This window comes from Anarhichas minor, unplaced genomic scaffold (assembly GCF_050575085.1).
Source record: "Anarhichas minor isolate MPS153535 unplaced genomic scaffold, ASM5057508v1 ptg000010l, whole genome shotgun sequence".
Lineage (NCBI taxonomy): Eukaryota > Metazoa > Chordata > Actinopteri > Perciformes > Anarhichadidae > Anarhichas > Anarhichas minor.
This window is the reverse complement of record NW_027466456.1, coordinates 6,942,244-6,958,794: the sequence shown is the minus strand read 5'-3', so window position 1 is coordinate 6,958,794 and position 16,551 is coordinate 6,942,244. Positions and strand designations below refer to the sequence as shown.

Sequence of the window (16,551 nt, the reverse complement as noted above, 5' to 3'; positions counted from 1 at the left end):
GTGTGTGTGTGTGTGTGTGTGTGTGTGTGTGTGTGTGTGTGTGTGTGTGTGTGTGTGTGTGTGTGTGTGTGTGTGTGTGTGTGTGTGTGTGTGTGTGTGTGTGTGTGTGTGTGTGTGTGTGTAACTGGCAGGTCTGTGCGACACCTGTTTGTTACCCTGCTACCCCTGCTACTATTTTTATCTGGATGGTAAATTTAATAGAAATTTGATAATGAATTTAGTCTGCGATGTGTGATAGACAATCAGATCCCCTGTTGGTTCAAGTGTGGAGAGCTGGAGGTAAAGGTGGACCTGCTGAGGGTATGATTGGTTTTTCTCATTACCGTTGTGCTCAGGGTTCTCCCCTACGTACCCTCGTGTTTCTGCTACATCTTTTCCTTCCTGGTCCTTCCATCTCTCTTTATTTCCCTTCTCTTTATCCCACTACCTCAACCCTCTCCCCAGAACCTCCAGAGTTAAGCCTGCCCTCTGGTAGCAGCCATTTAAGAAAGACTCGCCCTGACCTCACCCCTCCATTATTTCTTTTAAGGAAATGTCCCTCCTTCCTTTATTCCACTCTCCTTTCTCTCCCATTGGCCGCCTTTGCTTTTTGCCCCAGCTGAGCCTTTTTATTGCACATTAAAAGGCAGGCAACATCTGGAGCTTTTCATCACACACAGCTAGTCACAGCTTTGCTGCTAACGCATGCATGCACATGTGCTCACACACACACACACACACACACACTCGCACACACTTCCCTGTATTCTCACGCTCTCTGGTTGATCCAAAGTGACTGGTGATTGGCATCAATCACACAGGCTGTTAGAAAGGTATCCCGATTGTGTGCGAGTGTGAGTTGAACCTGCTGATATTGGAATGTGCCCGTTGCTGCGCTCTCTCTATTCTCACAGGCCTCCCAGTTAAATGATTAATTATGCATAAATGCAGTTCTGCTGATTGGAGGCCAGTGCAATTGTCACCCATGGGAAATTAATCTGATATATCGTAGCTGTATTGTCATTGCACATGGCAAATATTGAAACTATAAGTAGATAAACAAACTTAAAGTAGATATTTTTCATCAGTGTGAGTCATACGTCTTCAAATCTATTACACATTTAATTCCATGCTCGCATATCTGTATAAGGCGCACCTCTAAATTATGAACTGAAGTGACTTTATTGTCTTGCTATTTCTTTTGTAGAGATTGGGACAGTCAACCACATACAAGGCCCTGCCACAATAATATGACAGTGTACAATGACTCAAAAACCCAGGTGTTCTTGTTATTGTTAATCACCGTTGTGTGTAAGTTGGTGTCTTAACCGCAAAGAGCACAAACCAACGTGCAGACCTGTTGTGTCCACTTGACCTCTCCTCTTGAAATCCTCCTTCCTGAAGACATAACTGGTTCGAGAGGGAGAACAAAATGTCACTTTCAAATCAAAACATGTCCATGTTTGCTCTGAAACAAAGTGTGATTGACACAGTGAGCAATCGGAGCATCCGGTTCCCAGACGTTCTCCCGTACAGGTGGCTGGCAAGAACATTCCCTGCAGTGCTACTGTACTAGCCTGACTCATCAGCTGCTCAGCGGAGCGAATGTCAGGTCTAACCAGTCCACTCGCATCTTCACGCAACACTTTGATGAGAAGAAATGCGATGTGACAGTCCAGGGAAACATTAACTATTTTAGCTGTCTCGGTGTGCGGTGAGCGATGGAGATTGGATTGGTGAAAAATTAGAAGCTGTCATTCACATTAAGCATCGGAGCAGTTCGTTGCATGTTCCGTGCAGGTGTTTCCTCTACATTTAGTTACCCCTGAAGGATTCTAAAGGCCGCATTCTTCACCATGTTATGTTATGGCTGGATGAGACCGTGCTGAACTGTTCACCTCGGTTTCTGCAGTGGCTTGACTTCCTCCAGCCCTCCGTGTTGTGTCCATACTTGTTCCGTAGGTGGATTCATACGTGCTTCATATCTTGGTTATAGCATTTCTGTCGTTATTGCAGTAGATACGTGTACAGGTTTAGGCTGTGTTTACAGGCTGAGTAGTTTTTATGTTGTGATGCTGATGTTTTTTTTTTAGTGTGGTGGACTGACATCCTTATTTTTGAGATAGAAACCAAAGCAGGTTGGCTTGTGTTTGATGGGAGATTTAAGATTGGGTTACCCTTCAAGTTAGTGTCCATTGTTCCCTGGCCTTTCATTACAGGTTAGAGTTTCTCTCTCAGCTATTGTTAAGGTCTGCCTGGGTCGAGGTCTGAACAGGGACAAGTGTCAGGACAAAATGATCAGTAGGATTTAGGGTACCCAACTTTTTCATTGGAAGACGTGGGTCACTCAAAGTTCAACATTTTAAAAAGTGTTTGAGTCTTACTCCTAAAGTATCTCAAATCCAGTTCTGCTTTGAGCTCTGTGGTTGTATCTTTTCACTGATCTTCCATATTTCTATCATCCATATTTTCAGCCCGTGTTGGCACGATTATTACTTTCAAAAGCACCACAATGAACCCAAGTACTATATTTCACAGTTTGAGAAGTCTGCAAGTAGCTCCCTCCGCTTTGGCTTCATATTTTAATGAGTTACACCCCCCCTCAGACAGCATACCTCGCATCTATCTTCTTCCTCTGACCCGCTGTCCCTCCATCCATTCCATTACTTCTCTATTTTACCAACCAGTTATTAAAGTAGATCTTATTAAAAGGCGGGAGAAAAAGCTAATCTATATTTGCATTCAGTCTATAGCCGTTCATTAATATTATGACATTTACAGGGAGCTTGGCGGCGCCCCGGCTGCCAGCTACCCTTTTCCCTCTCTGAAATGTTAATTTAAAAAGTTCTTTCTTTGTAATGGAATAAGAAATCCTCTCTTGCCCTATCAATTCTGGGTGTCAGGTGAGGAATACTAATTCATCTGCGGTTCCAATTGAGATAGCATGTCAGTCTGATGGAATAAGAAAATGCAGAATTGGCTTTAAAGTTCCTTCATGCCACGAGTTGTGTGTATTTCTCTTTTCTACTGCAGTTGGAAAAACTGGAGTATGCTCCTCCTTTTCCATACGTTGTAAAAATGTTTGTTTGTACATGCATGTGTATTTTAAGTGTTAAGTATTTTCCTTTAAATGACACGTTCTGAAATATGTGTTCAATTCCAAGAAAAATGAATTTAATCGAATAAAAGGATTCATTTGAACTGGATTATTATTTCTTTGTGTTGCAGACTACTCACCATGTGTACGAGGCACTTTGGCAGCGTGGTGACACAGACTATACGGACATACAAGACAGACCAGTTCCCCCTGCTCCTTATAGTCATGGGCAAACGCACATCCAATGAAGTTCTAAATGTTATTCAAGGTGATTACAACTCTATTCATATTTTGATATCGTCTACTGTGTATGTTTCTGTAATTTATGTGAGAACGCAAAGATTAAGTTACACACCGTTTTATTTCCAGGCAATACGACAGTGGACGAGCTGATGATGAGGTTAATGGGAGCAATGGAGATCTTCACAGCACAACAACAAGAGGACATCAAAGATGAGGTGAGGTTTGAGTGCAACAAGGGTGCCTGTGACAGTGAAACACAAATGTCAGCCTCTGATTCTTAAGTAGTAGTAGTTACATGAAGAAAAAACAGATTATTATTATTTTAGGAAAGTTACAGTTAATTTACATATTTTATAAAACGAAAATAGACAAAGCACACGAGGAAATTTGTGCCTGCTGCATCTTTGCCTGTCTCCTTCAAAACGTCTGACAGAGAGCCTCTGCCCCCCTGACAGTGTGTGGTACTTTAAAGTCGGACCCGTGACAAACATTTTATACATCTATTCTGTTTGATCTCGTAGCTGCAATTGGTAGCAGGTTCTGAATGATAGAGTAAAGCACCTGTAAGATATGACAGAAGGTGTACCTGTGGGGTTGTGCTTGGACCCCAGTTGGTAGGATGAGGGTTGAATGATCTTCAGGGCGGCTGTGGCTCAGTGAGCCGAGCGGTTCGTTCTTTAACCAGAAGGGAGGCGTTTCGATCCCTGGCTCCTACTTGCCGCATATCCAAGTGTCCTTGAGTGAGACACTGAACCCTGGACGCTTAACAGCAACCCACTGCTCCTAAAAGGCTTAGGATGAGTTTAATGCAGAGGTCTAATTTCATGTTTCTACCCATATATATATATATATATATATATATATATATATATATATATATATATATATATATATATATATATATATATATATATATATATATATATATATATATATATATATATATATATATATATATATATATATATATATATATATATATATATATATATATATATATATATATATATATATATATATATATATATATATATATATATATATATATATATGAAGACTGTAATAAAGTTCAAGGTTTAAGTTCATATCGGTGACTTCAGCGTCTCTGGTGTGTAATTGTATTCCAGTTACAAATCAAACCTTTTTAATCTTAATTTCCTTGACTAGAGCCACATTCAAAGGCCCTGGTGGCCACATTTGAGTCTTTAAAATTCTTCTTAAGGGATGAACCACAACATGATGAAACAGATCAGTCGGCATTGTTAAACTGTGACAAGCAGAGAATACTTAACCTTTTCACCTCACTCCCCTTTAGTTCGAACTTAATGTACCAACTAAGTCTTTGAATAGGGACGGGACTCAGACTCACTGTGCTGCTCTGCGTCTGTCGACTACCACTCTTACTCCAATAGAAAGTGTTCAAACACCATTGAGGGATACACTGCATACAGACAAGTGAGGGAACAGTGGTGGGAGTCTTTTCATGTCATAAACGGGAATCTGGGACAGTATCACAAGGAGGTCCCCTCTTTGTCAAATACTTTCACCTGACCCTCTTCACCATTTACTGATGCGTTTACTCAGTGACATCAAACAGGAGAATGAATGACACTCTATGCGTGTTCGTCCAGACAGGTTTTCAGTCAGCGGACTTCGAGAGACATCCTCTCAAGCTCTATTTTGCTCTTTAATTTTTATTAATTTATAGTCCGAGGTTTAGAAATTAGCAACAAAACAGAATATACAGGATCATTGTAGACTAACAAGTGTTTTAAATTCATTTTTTTAAGATATACAGAAATTCAGTTAAGATTTGTGATCATTAATAAGAGCCTGTTCTTCTCATGTTTTCACACATGTTTTGGTCTGTGTATTGTGTCTCTCTTATTCCCACACTCCTCCAACAGACTCTCACTAACGTTGTTGTGCCTCTTTTTTAACTACTGTATCTACGTATAGGAACCAATCAACTAAACAGCCTTTCCAACAATGCTAATGGGATAGTCATAGCATTTCAGTTATGGGAACAGTGGCTGTCACACACACGAACAAACACACCTGAGGGTTAGACTTCTTTTTCTTATTGCTACAATACTCACTTTTGACACATCAAAAAATCAACAATGACAAGAAGAGACAAGAGGTATTCAGAGTATGTCCATGTGTCAGATCAGACGGTGAATCATGATGTGTACTGTTGGTTCACACTTTGTATCGTTTGATATTTTTCAGTATTAGTAACTTGGACTGGTGATACTAAAAGGATGCTTTTGTCAATACTATAATTAACATAAACTAATGTTCTATAATGGTAAATGTTTTCTAAACTCAAGCTGTCAGACAAGAACTTTGCAGAAATGAAACAGTCCAACTTACATTTAAATGAGGACCTGGCTGATCAAGAATTTAAGCAGACTGTCCATGAAATCTTTCACTACTTGACACTTTCCGGGACTGATTTGGTTGACTAGCTTACATTGTATGTTGACCTCATTAAGTAATATTTAGGGATATTGAAACTATATTTAGTTGTTGTTTTAATATAATAGCACACATGCTCGTTATGTCATCTTAAAAATATGAGATTACGCCCTCCATATTTGGCTAACCACAGAATGATTTTGAAAATGATCGTGCATGTTTCTATTTCTTACATCCTGATTTTTCTCTTTTTTTTATGGCATCTGCGCAAAGTAGTTGTATTTTATTACTGTGCTGTCATCACTTCTTTTATAATCATTGCAACAACTGGCTTGGTCATTGTACAAGAGTTTAGCAAAGCTGTTCTGAAAGGTATTATAGTGTGATAATTGCCCAGGTGTGGCCTGTCAGAAGGAAACGGCTCGTGAAAATGTCAAAAAGACAGCGTAGAGAGTATAATTGATGGTGAAAGCATAATGTTCCAGTGTGATTAGTACCAATAACCACAGGATTTTAGTATATCCTGTATCTGACAGGACCTATCCCATCTCCAAGGGGAAGTCAGCCTTGACTCTGGACTAATCCCATCTTCACTGTAGCAGCTCTGAGGCATTGTTGAATTTCCCTCTCTCCCTTCCTTCCTTCTTTCAGTTTTCCTCCTTTTTTCCCCCCCACCTCACCTTTCAAAGACAAACTCAGACACGAACACAGACATCCACCCGACCCAGACATTCCACTTTGACAGTGACTTTTGTGTCGGTCTGGAAATGGAGCAGCTGGACAGCCACAGTGTGCCTTCAACCAACCTTTGCCAGTCATTCCTATGGGTGTCTGTGTTTTAGCTTAGTAGTTAGTAACAGACGACTCACGGCAGGATTTGTGGTCGGCATCTGTCAGCGTCACAGGCTATTTTCAGCTCAGGTCATTTCACATGCATTTCATGTGATGAGCAGCCAAAACTAACCAATGGTCAAGAGCACCCAACATGCATATCTTTTGATATTCGAGGAAACTGAAGCACCCTGGGGAAATATAACTCGACATCAGAGGAGCACGCAAGGTCCACAGAAAGGACCTGAGCTGAGGTTTATTCTGGACCGTCTTGCTGTGAATTGTCAGTGTGCCACAGTGCTGTCCAAAAACAAATAATTACATAAACAATTTGCCCCAATTAAAGTAGCTCTAAGCGACACAGGCAACAGCAAATAAGTGTTAAATTAAATTTCTTATGTGAGCAAACATTACATGTGTGACAGCTTGCATGTCTGACTTCTGGCCACTGAAATAGGAGTTTATTAACAGAGACAGCCCATGTGTAGCCAACACGATGAGTAGCCAATATATATATATATATATATACTATATATATTGAAAAGCCTCCAAAGATAAGATCTTTACATCACATTGTTTTTGAGCAGATACATGGTAGGTTAATGTTTCACGTCATGCTTCTCATGCGCATTAGGTCATTTTAGGCAGATGGTGCATTTGAAAACACATTACAACAGTACAAGATGGGTATCAAACGTGATCTATTGTGTGCCATGTTTGCGTGACTCGGGGCCAGTCTATTGAAGGTGGCCACTTTTGATGCTTTTGTCCCTCTCTGCCATTCTTTTACAGTTTCCTTTCAATGTCCATCTATTATGCGGGCCAAAAGCACAAATGTATCCTTTGCATTTTCTGTTTGAATGCAACAATACACACTGTCCTTTTGCTCAGCCACTGCTTAGCTGCACAGTAGCCCTCTGATCATCACAATAAGCTTCCTTTGCCATATCCGGGCTGGCACACAGCATGGGCCTTCAGAAAATGGAAAACTAATGGCTGTGCACTGTTAACACAATGGACGCTCGTATTTAGTCCCAGTCTTTATATAAAACACTTTGTAGCCACAGCAGGTAGAAAGAGAAGGGCCGCCTGTCCCCTTCCCTCTGTACAAACAGGAAGAGAGAGGCAAAGTGAAAGAAAGAGAAAGGGACGGTGAAACTGAGATGAGGAAACATAAAAGAGACTCAGGGTCTGGTAAATCACAGCACGGTCACAATGAATCCCCTCTGGTGCTACTCTTTCATATCTGGTGTTTGTACGTTACCACATTTGACATGCTGCATTTTCTTTTGCTTGGCTTTCTCTCTCTCTCTCTCTCTCTCTCTCTCTCCGGCTCCCACACCCTGCGCCTCCGCTTAGATGTTTTGTCCTTGTGTGTCCTTTTTATTATGTTGTTAGTTAATGGAAACAACACTTTCTTTCTCCCCGTCTCTGCCCAGGACGAGCGTGAGGCAAGAGAAACGGTGAAGAGAGAACAGGACGAGGCCTACCGTGTGTCTTTAGAGGCTGACCGTAAAAAGGTATTTTTGAAAAATGAAACACATTAGCTACTTGAATGAATGCGCTCCGAGTTAGTTGTGGTATTCTAGCCAGCACGTGTACATCATGTACGTCATGTTTTGTGATTACGAGCTGGCATGTATAGAATATTGTGTTGTGGTGGGAGCCAGGACTAAAAGCTGCTGCTCCCCAACTAATGGGGAAATAATAATCAATTAAATGTGCAGGTTAAATAAGCGCCACTTCTACCACGATTTTACATTGTTTATTAAAAAGGCATCACCTCCATTTTCTTATTGTACAATTTTAACAAATTTTGTGTTTCTAATAAAAGTTAAATACCTTGGAGTTTACTGCTGTTGTTTTCAGGGTTTAATGCTATTTAGCACAACGGGTATATTAATGAAATGCAATGAGCTAGCGCTGAAACTGTTACTCGTTTCATAGATTAATCACTTGATGCAAAGTTCAGGATAATTAAATAATCATTAAAATCCTATATCAAGTAAATTAACACTCATTCCAGCTTTACAAATGCCTGGATTTCCTACTTTTCTCAGATTTTGTGTCATGTCATTAGCTTTTACTAGATTTAGATAATTGAGTGTCTAAAAAAACTAAGTTACATCCAGTGGGAAACATAGTACCTGTCGTTGCGTCCCATTTAATCAATTCATTCTTTTTCTTTGTTCAGAGAGAAGCCCAAGAGAAGGAAGAGGCCGAGCAGGTTCGCCTGGAACGGATGAAAAAGGAGCAGGAGGATGAGAAGGAGGTGGGAAGAACAGCCATACGCACATCATACTCTCATTATGCAAATTACCAAAATTAATAACCCAACTTGATCAGTGCAAGGCTGAACAAGGATATGTTTTGCCAGCACGCAGTGATTAAGCCATCGTGCCGTTGGTTTTTTTGGTTTTTTCTTGCTCTCACTTCACAATAATGAGTCAATTAGATTGTGGTTTTGGGTGAAGCCTGCCAGTCAGTGAAGCGTGTGTAGTGTGGGCGAACAGGCACACAGCCATTTCAGAAGAATAAAATATTCTAATTACAGCGAGGCACGTCCCTGTTAATGTCACCTTACATGCACACAGTTATTGTTCTGTTTGACTGCTTTGCAGTACAGCACACAGCCTCATATTGAAACCCAAGTGAACAAAAGACTGAGGCAATTCATGTACACAGGCTTGTGCACAAACACAACCTAAGCAAACACGCATATTCACTTGAAAACAATTATTGTATGTGAAGAGGGGGCAAACACACACACACACACACACACAGAGGCAGACACGCACACTGTCACGCATGCAGGAAAAACAATAATTGTCTGTGAGGATGGCACCAATGTTGTAATACAGTCTATAGTCATACAGTGTAGTCCCGCTAAATGTTGTTTACTCAACAGCAGAGCAGAGAGCCTCGGGCCCTGAGAGGTATTGGGTGACCCAGCTCGCTCGGATTATTTGTCACTTAAGGTAAACAGACAACAACAAAAGAGCTCCGGGTCAGGCCTTCTTAATTATATCACTGTAGTCCACGAACCAAACTGTGTCCGCACGCTTGTGTATTTTAAACAATAATAGCCATTTTGGCCTTGTGTTGCCTACTTATATCAATTTTCCCTTTCCCGGGCTCAATGGTTTCCATGGTGTCTCCTGTGTTTACAGACTGGTGTTGTGTTTGTGCTACAGTCTAGATATTCATAAATATGAGCGCGACCAACAGCTGCAAGACCCGGACAATGGCAACTTCACTTTCTTAAACCGTTAAGCAGGAGCTAAAATTCACCTGAAATGGTACCTGGGTGCCCTTTTGTTTTATCACAACATAATACTGCATTTTGTGGTGGCTACTTCTATTTCTGACTACTTTAAGGTTTAAACATACACTGAAAGAAAAACACTATTGGGGAATTGTCATTAAAAAAAAATCTAAAATTTTCAATTTCAACAGTAACTTAACTTCATTTTTGAGCGATTATTTTGTCGCTTCATTTCTGGGACGTTTTTGGTTGGAAAAAGAATAAAAAAATGTTTTTTTTATCTTCTTGTATGTAGGAAACCACAAAAGTTTAAGTAATGTAAGAAGTTAACAATAATTCATTAGCTGCTTTTAGCAGCTTAAATCAGACATTATATTTTCTACCATAGATATAGTTGAAGAAATGTATATTTAATAAAACAATTGTCCTCATTTGCATATACCTATTCAAGTAAACAAGTTATAATTTGATTAAAGCATTTATATTACAAATGATGCTCTTCATCTTAACAGGCAACTCCTGCTTACTACGTTGTCACTTACCGTCAACAGACTTCTAATATCCTTAAATAAAAATCAACATATCTGAATACTGTGCCAGGATTCCTTGTTTTACCATAATATTAATACATATTTTCATAAAATACTTTAATGTTGTTGCACTTTACAACTCTGAGAAAGTCAAAAGTGCACTGTGTAAACTGTTTTTACCTCTTGTTGTTTACAGTTTTCTGTCTTATGAGTAATCTAGTCGTGTATATGACAGAAACTTCAGACACAACAAAAACATCAGTTGCCCCAGAGAGCGGGCAATGCTAGTGGGAGTGCTTTCTCTGAGATTCTGTGCCTTTTGTGCAAAGAAGAGTGAGATGAAAGCAGGAGCTGGTGAATTGAGGTGGGGTGTATGTGCATGCACCTGTGTAGGTTGACTTTACTATTTACCTCCTTCAGGGATCTTAGCATACAGTTGTGCGGCTGTCAGGTGCACCGCTCTCCCCCACCCGTCATCTGTTTGCTTTCTGCGGTTAGCCGAGCGGAGCTGGAGCGGCGGATAGATGCTCCTGATTATTTGTGTGGAGCAGCCTGGGCCCGAGGCTCGACCAGACGTGTGTCCTGTGGTTTCTTGAGGGACGCTACCTCTTACCTGTGTGGGTGTTTGTGCTTGTGTCTGTGGTTGACTGCATGTGTATGTCCCCCACCACACACACACACACACACACACGCGTCTGTCTATTGTGTGTGTGTGTATACGTGAGTGCAAGTCTGTCCCCGGGGGCCCCTTTGACTCAGTCAGCATCAGCTCTTGTACCTGAGGGAGCTGATGGTGGAGCGGCACGCGTGCTACCCTGCCCACCCAACACCAGAAGCTGCTAATGAGCTACTGTTGTACACTCTTATGAAATATAATTGCATTATGGTTTGTAAATAAAGCCGGGGCGTGTTGTCACAGCATATGCTCCCCGGCTGGCCAAACAGGAACAACAAGGCGGGGGAGGAGGGAGGCGACGGGAAAGGAGCAGAGAGGAGAGAGGCTCCAGGGAGCGGCTGAAGCGCGGTTTTTGAAGCACAGGAGAGCTGATTACCTCTGATGTGGAGGACGACAGTTGATGGATGTCTTTGTGCTATGAGACACTCTCAAACTCACTCTGGTGTAGACCAAATGTACCACATGTAGTGTCTTTAAAATCAGCTCTTATGAAACATGACTTTCTGTGGTAGACACTGTGATATTCAGCAGAATCTCAGGTTTCCCTAAAAGACTGAGCAACGGCAATAAAGCATGAAGCACCAGGAAAACACTTTTAAAAAATACTGAAATGCTACTTGGCAACCTTCTGGGCCTCACCAGGCTGTAGGGAACAGGGTGATGCACAGGGCAACTAATTCAATAACATTCTCAGGACAAGAGGATCCTTTAATTAATGTGAGGCAACAGTTCTGCAATCCGACTCTGGGAGCAACTTCTTGGCTTGTCTTTCACACGTGTTTGGTTAGCGTGTCGTCATCTTCATAACTGCCAGCGACAGCGTTACTGTTGAGGTTCTGGTTTAATTTGACTATAAGCAGAGAGCAGAGAGCCAGGGGTCATTTTTGAAGTTACACTTTTATTGAATCTCAGGTCCAGAGGACTTTGAATCAGCTTCCTTCCTCTCCTGCAATTATTCAATTCATTTTATGAATATGTGTCTTTTACCTTGGTGTTTTTAATGTGCATTAAAATAAACAAGCTAAATTAGAAGATGTTTTAATCAGGAAAGCATTTATCCTCCCTTTTCGTAAATGATCCACAGTTTTCTATCATTTTAGATCATCACTGGATTAACCGAGTAACTTTTTACTCCTGCTCACTTTCTGTCAACAGACTGTAAACCGATCTAATATAGAGACTTTATTATGCTAATAGGCTTGAAAGAAGAAGGATTGCAGCAGCAGTAATGACAGCTGCACCTCACCAGCACCTGTATGTAAACAGCTCTGCCTTCACTCAACACATTGAATCACTATTTCATCTAGAATCTTTGTTTTTTTTTACTCCTTTCATTTCCTCAAATCATTTTCATGTATTTTAGTATTCACAGAACGGAGTGGAGTTTTTCCTCACTTCACAGAATGATGCATAGAGTCTGGAGGAGGCTGGTGTTTGCACCGTCTTTGCCTTGTTGATGTCACCTCTGTTCTCTTCAAACAAGGAAGTCCACCTTTAATCAATTAGGCCATTTGCCTGATAGAAATCTGGCCCTTTCTCTCGTTATTCTGAGGTTGTCAATGTGCTGTACTGACCAAAGTAAAATTCTTGCAGGCAATCCGCTTGTCATTGGAGCAGGCCCTACCGTCGGAGCCCGACGAGGATTCAGCAGAGCAAATCAGCAAACTGCGAATCCGCACACCAAGTGGCGAGTTTCTGGAAAGGCGTTTCCTGGGCAGCTGTAAGCTTCAGGTCCTCTTCGACTTCGTGGCCTCCAAGGGATACCCCTTCGAAGAGTTCAAGCTCCTCACCACCTTCCCTCGTAAAAATGTGAGTGTTACACCTTCCTCTCCTACTTAGAAAGCCAGCACGTCAACGAAATAATGAACGCCTTCTGCCAATAAATGTCCAGTGAAGGGGCTTTAAAAGACCGACACAAATGTAAGCTGTTCAGTTCACAAGTGGAGAGGGAAAGACGTCAAATCTCTGTCTTTGTGCGGTCTTTCATAACGTGCTAAATTTGTCCTCGCTGCAGAAGAGTAGCAGCAGGTTATGAAGTGTCCTCGTTCACGGCTAACATCTCTGCTGGAGAGATCCACAGCTGTAATTGGCTTTTTCGGTTCTGGCCGGGGCTGAACCTCAGTCGACGGCTGTGCGTGGAGAGCAGCAGGGACGATAGTTAAGGCAATCTGTTGTTGCTGAGGGATTATTATTATTTCTTGCTTTTTGTCACCGTTTTTTTCCACAGTGTGCGTCGCTGCTTTTGTTTACTCGTACCTGTGACGGAGCGAGCTAAGCCCGCTGTTTATCCACCCACCTGCGCACACGTATTATTCTGTGAATATTAATTACTATCAGTCCATTGTGAATACAGTACCCTATGATTGTGTTAGGATACAGTTGTCAGCACTAACAGCAGTATTCTCTATGGCTCTTTTGCTGACGCCCGGCAGCACTCAGCCATCTACAGCCAGTCATTAGAGGGCCTAGCCGCCGCGCTCTGTGGCAGAGAGCTAATGAGCTCTGTTTTAACTACCAGTTTAATTAGCCATGCTGCTGGAAACAAAAATGGGATTTCCATTAATCAAGAGAGGAGTGCATGTGGAGGGGTGGGTGGTGTTGGTTGTATAGAGGTGTGTGTGTGTGTGTGTGTGTGTAGGCTTGCCCAGGCAGTGTGCCATCGTAGTCTGTAGAGACCGCCGGGGCACAAACACCTCAAACTAACACACACATTAACGCGTAGCTCACACTCTTCATTTCGTCACAATCACACACTTCAACACATGCACAAATATTTTCAAGCAAACACATGCCCCGCTCACAACTTTGTCACTTAAAGGATTCACAGTTGTCTCTTTATAATCAAGAGTAAACATGTGTTTGAGACAGAGATAAAGATGTGTCTGCATCGCAGATGAAATTCCGGCAAAAACAGGATGGGAGGATTAGAGGGGTAGAGAAGCGAGGAGAGGCTGCTGACTGCAGAACTAGTCGAAAACAGAGAACAGAGAAGACAAAAGCTTAAACAAAGAAAAGATTTAATCAGAGAAACTGTCTGAAAGAGGAAAGGATAGAGAAGACAAGTGGGGAAGTTATTAAAAAGAAGACGATGGGAGATAATTCCAGAAAAAGGAAAGGCGAGAGATTTGGGGAACGAGAGGAGAGAAGCAGCTCGGTGGTAGTGCCAGTATGAGGCTGTGAACACAGGCCCCTGTCTAATCCTGCAGCTCTGTGTTGTAATTAAATGAGAGGGAGCATAGAAAGCCTCCATCCCGTCCAGACGCTCTCACTGTTGCTCTGCCAGGATCAGAGGATAGAGGATAGACCACTATTGCATTTGTAATACGGCACAAGTGTTGAAACCTTCTCTCCCTTTTCTACTTTTCAGCAGCTTTGTGCAGTGTCACTCTTTCTTTTGCTATTCCCCTCCTCGCAAGCCTGCTTTATTCCATACATTCAGCTGTAACACAAATGAGTGGATTTGCTCAAGTTGTGTTGAGTATTTTTGGCTGAAACTACAACATCATCGACCAGGAAAACGGGGCTGTGTTGTGATCATCTGGTCAGGCGGGTGTATTCACATTTTGTAAATCATCTTTTGACAATTTAAGGTAAAACGTCCGAGTCAAATGACGTCTTTGATTCGCGGCTGGGTTTTTTTTCCACCGATAAGTGTCTATTAGTCTCCAATTTTTGGACTCAGTCTGTTCCCCAACATTTTGGTATCAGCTTATCTCTTCAGCACTACAGCAGGCCTTACACTGGCATCATTTGTACTAGGCTTAGCCGTGCTCAGGGAGCTAACCCTTTCTCCGTTTCTATGACTGTCAGCGAGTTTGAGGAAGGAGGGGGAGACTTTTAGTGTTTCAGTTTTCAGCTCTCCATTCAAGAATTTCCTCCTTTTTTTCTTTGATACTTGTTGAGCACAAACCACCGTTGAAAGGCCCGAGGTCTTCTTCCTTCAGCTCGCGGTGAACATGTTTAGACTGCCGGTATAGTAATTGGCTGTCGGCCCTTCCTGCCTGGCTGCTCACAGACACCCAAACACTGTCATACCAGCGTATTCTTTTTCTCACTGTGATACTGTACTCCATTTCACCTTCTCTTAATCCGTCTTCCAGCTCTGTCAGTTGAATTTGCCCGAATGATTCTTAGACAAAACCTGAGATGCAGGACAAATAAACAGTGGCACAGAAAGAGGGTTGTACTGAAATAGATTTGACATCTGTTGTACTGGTATGTTTTGTTTTTCTTGTCCCGCTATCATGAACGAATCGTATTCACAGGAAGAACTACGGCGGTTTATTTTTTAAGCAGTAAACGGCTTCATGGTGCTGCTCTGCTTCATCTCTGAGCGTGGATGTGAAACGTGGCTCTATACACTATAAACTACAGGCCGGTATCTCCAGGATCTCGGCTCAAAAACACGCTTTGCTTGTTGTTACTTCACTTGGAAGTAGGAGACCCAATTTTTTGCATATTTATAGATTCTGGAATTTCGAAGGAGGGCAAAGGAGTAGATTTTGAGAATTAAAAAAAAAGTTAATTCAACTTTTTTTTTGTGGAAAACCCATACCAGGAACAATGTATTATTGAAAACATATGTTACATTAACATTTGTAATGTTAAAGTCTGAGTTTAACTCTCAGGATCTCGACCCTTTCATCACTTTCAAACCTCTGCTGCTCCTCTGCCTCCCAGCTTTCCCTCCCTCTGTCTCCCTTTTCCCTCCTCTTTCCTTCTCCCCCTGCCTCTCTACCTCCCTGCTCAATTATACTTTTGTTTTCCTATCCAGCCTTTGTATCCTCCATATGCCTACCCCCCCCCCCCCCCCCCCAAAGAAAATCCCTTTATTTTTTACCCTTTAAAAAAATACCCTTTAAATATATTTTTAAAGCATAAACTATTTAATCGTATTTCTGTATTTTCTCTCCTTTGGCTTGCTCTCTCTCCTTTTCTCTTCTTCCCCGTTCCCTGTTTTTTCTGTTCTCCCCCCCCCGTCCGGTCTGTGCGGTGCATTTCTGCCTTTGAAGTGCCGCATTCTGGTCTGTTCTTTTCTGTTCACGCCCCGGCGCTACGTGCTGTCAACGCTCCTGGCAGCAGATAATGATCTCCCACTGCTTTTGTAATTGGCCAAATAAACACTTGACAACACTAGTTTAAAACAGACAAGTTATTTGGTTTTAATTAACATAGTAGGGCCTGTAATGGCTTCATTAAAAATGCGTTATTTCAGCTGCACGTTTGATTACGTTGGAAACGGACATCTCGAGGGCCTGTGTTTATTTTCCCTTTCTTTTCTTTCGCGGCTCAGCATTGCTTAGTGTCGCCTCCTCTGTTATCAGTGTGTTTTATTCATTTTAATCAAGTGCCGTACAGTTATGGTATTTATTTTAAACTGCACGTTAAGTGCTAATTATGTGGGTTTGACCGTTGAAAATCTGCAATTTGATAATGCCAAATACACGGGGTTGATATTAGCTGATTATTTTATGTCACGCAATTCTTCACAGGAAAGTAAAGACAAAAT

The 16,551-nt window shown here is 41.7% G+C and overlaps 1 protein-coding gene across 3 annotated transcripts in view; it reads left to right on the top strand.

The window, feature by feature from the left end:
• faf1 (Fas (TNFRSF6) associated factor 1) overlaps positions 1–16,551 on the top strand; it is a 59,308-nt gene that overhangs the window by 38,520 nt on the left and 4,237 nt on the right. Inside the window, exons 14-19 of one of the 3 annotated variants that reach the window (XR_012953083.1) lie at positions 3,208–3,344; positions 3,446–3,534; positions 8,011–8,091; positions 8,766–8,843; positions 12,240–12,296; positions 12,406–12,776. Coding sequence is in view for 2 of the 3 variants with exons in the window: in XM_076087897.1 (XP_075944012.1) it covers positions 3,208–3,344; positions 3,446–3,534; positions 8,011–8,091; positions 8,766–8,843; positions 12,636–12,851 (601 nt within the window). In the remaining variant the exon portion in view is untranslated. Of the gene's footprint in view, positions 1–3,207; positions 3,345–3,445; positions 3,535–7,363; positions 8,092–8,765; positions 8,844–12,239; positions 12,297–12,405; positions 12,852–16,551 lie in introns of those variants that run through there. The other 2 variants (XM_076087897.1, XM_076087898.1) reach the window with 2 other exon arrangements.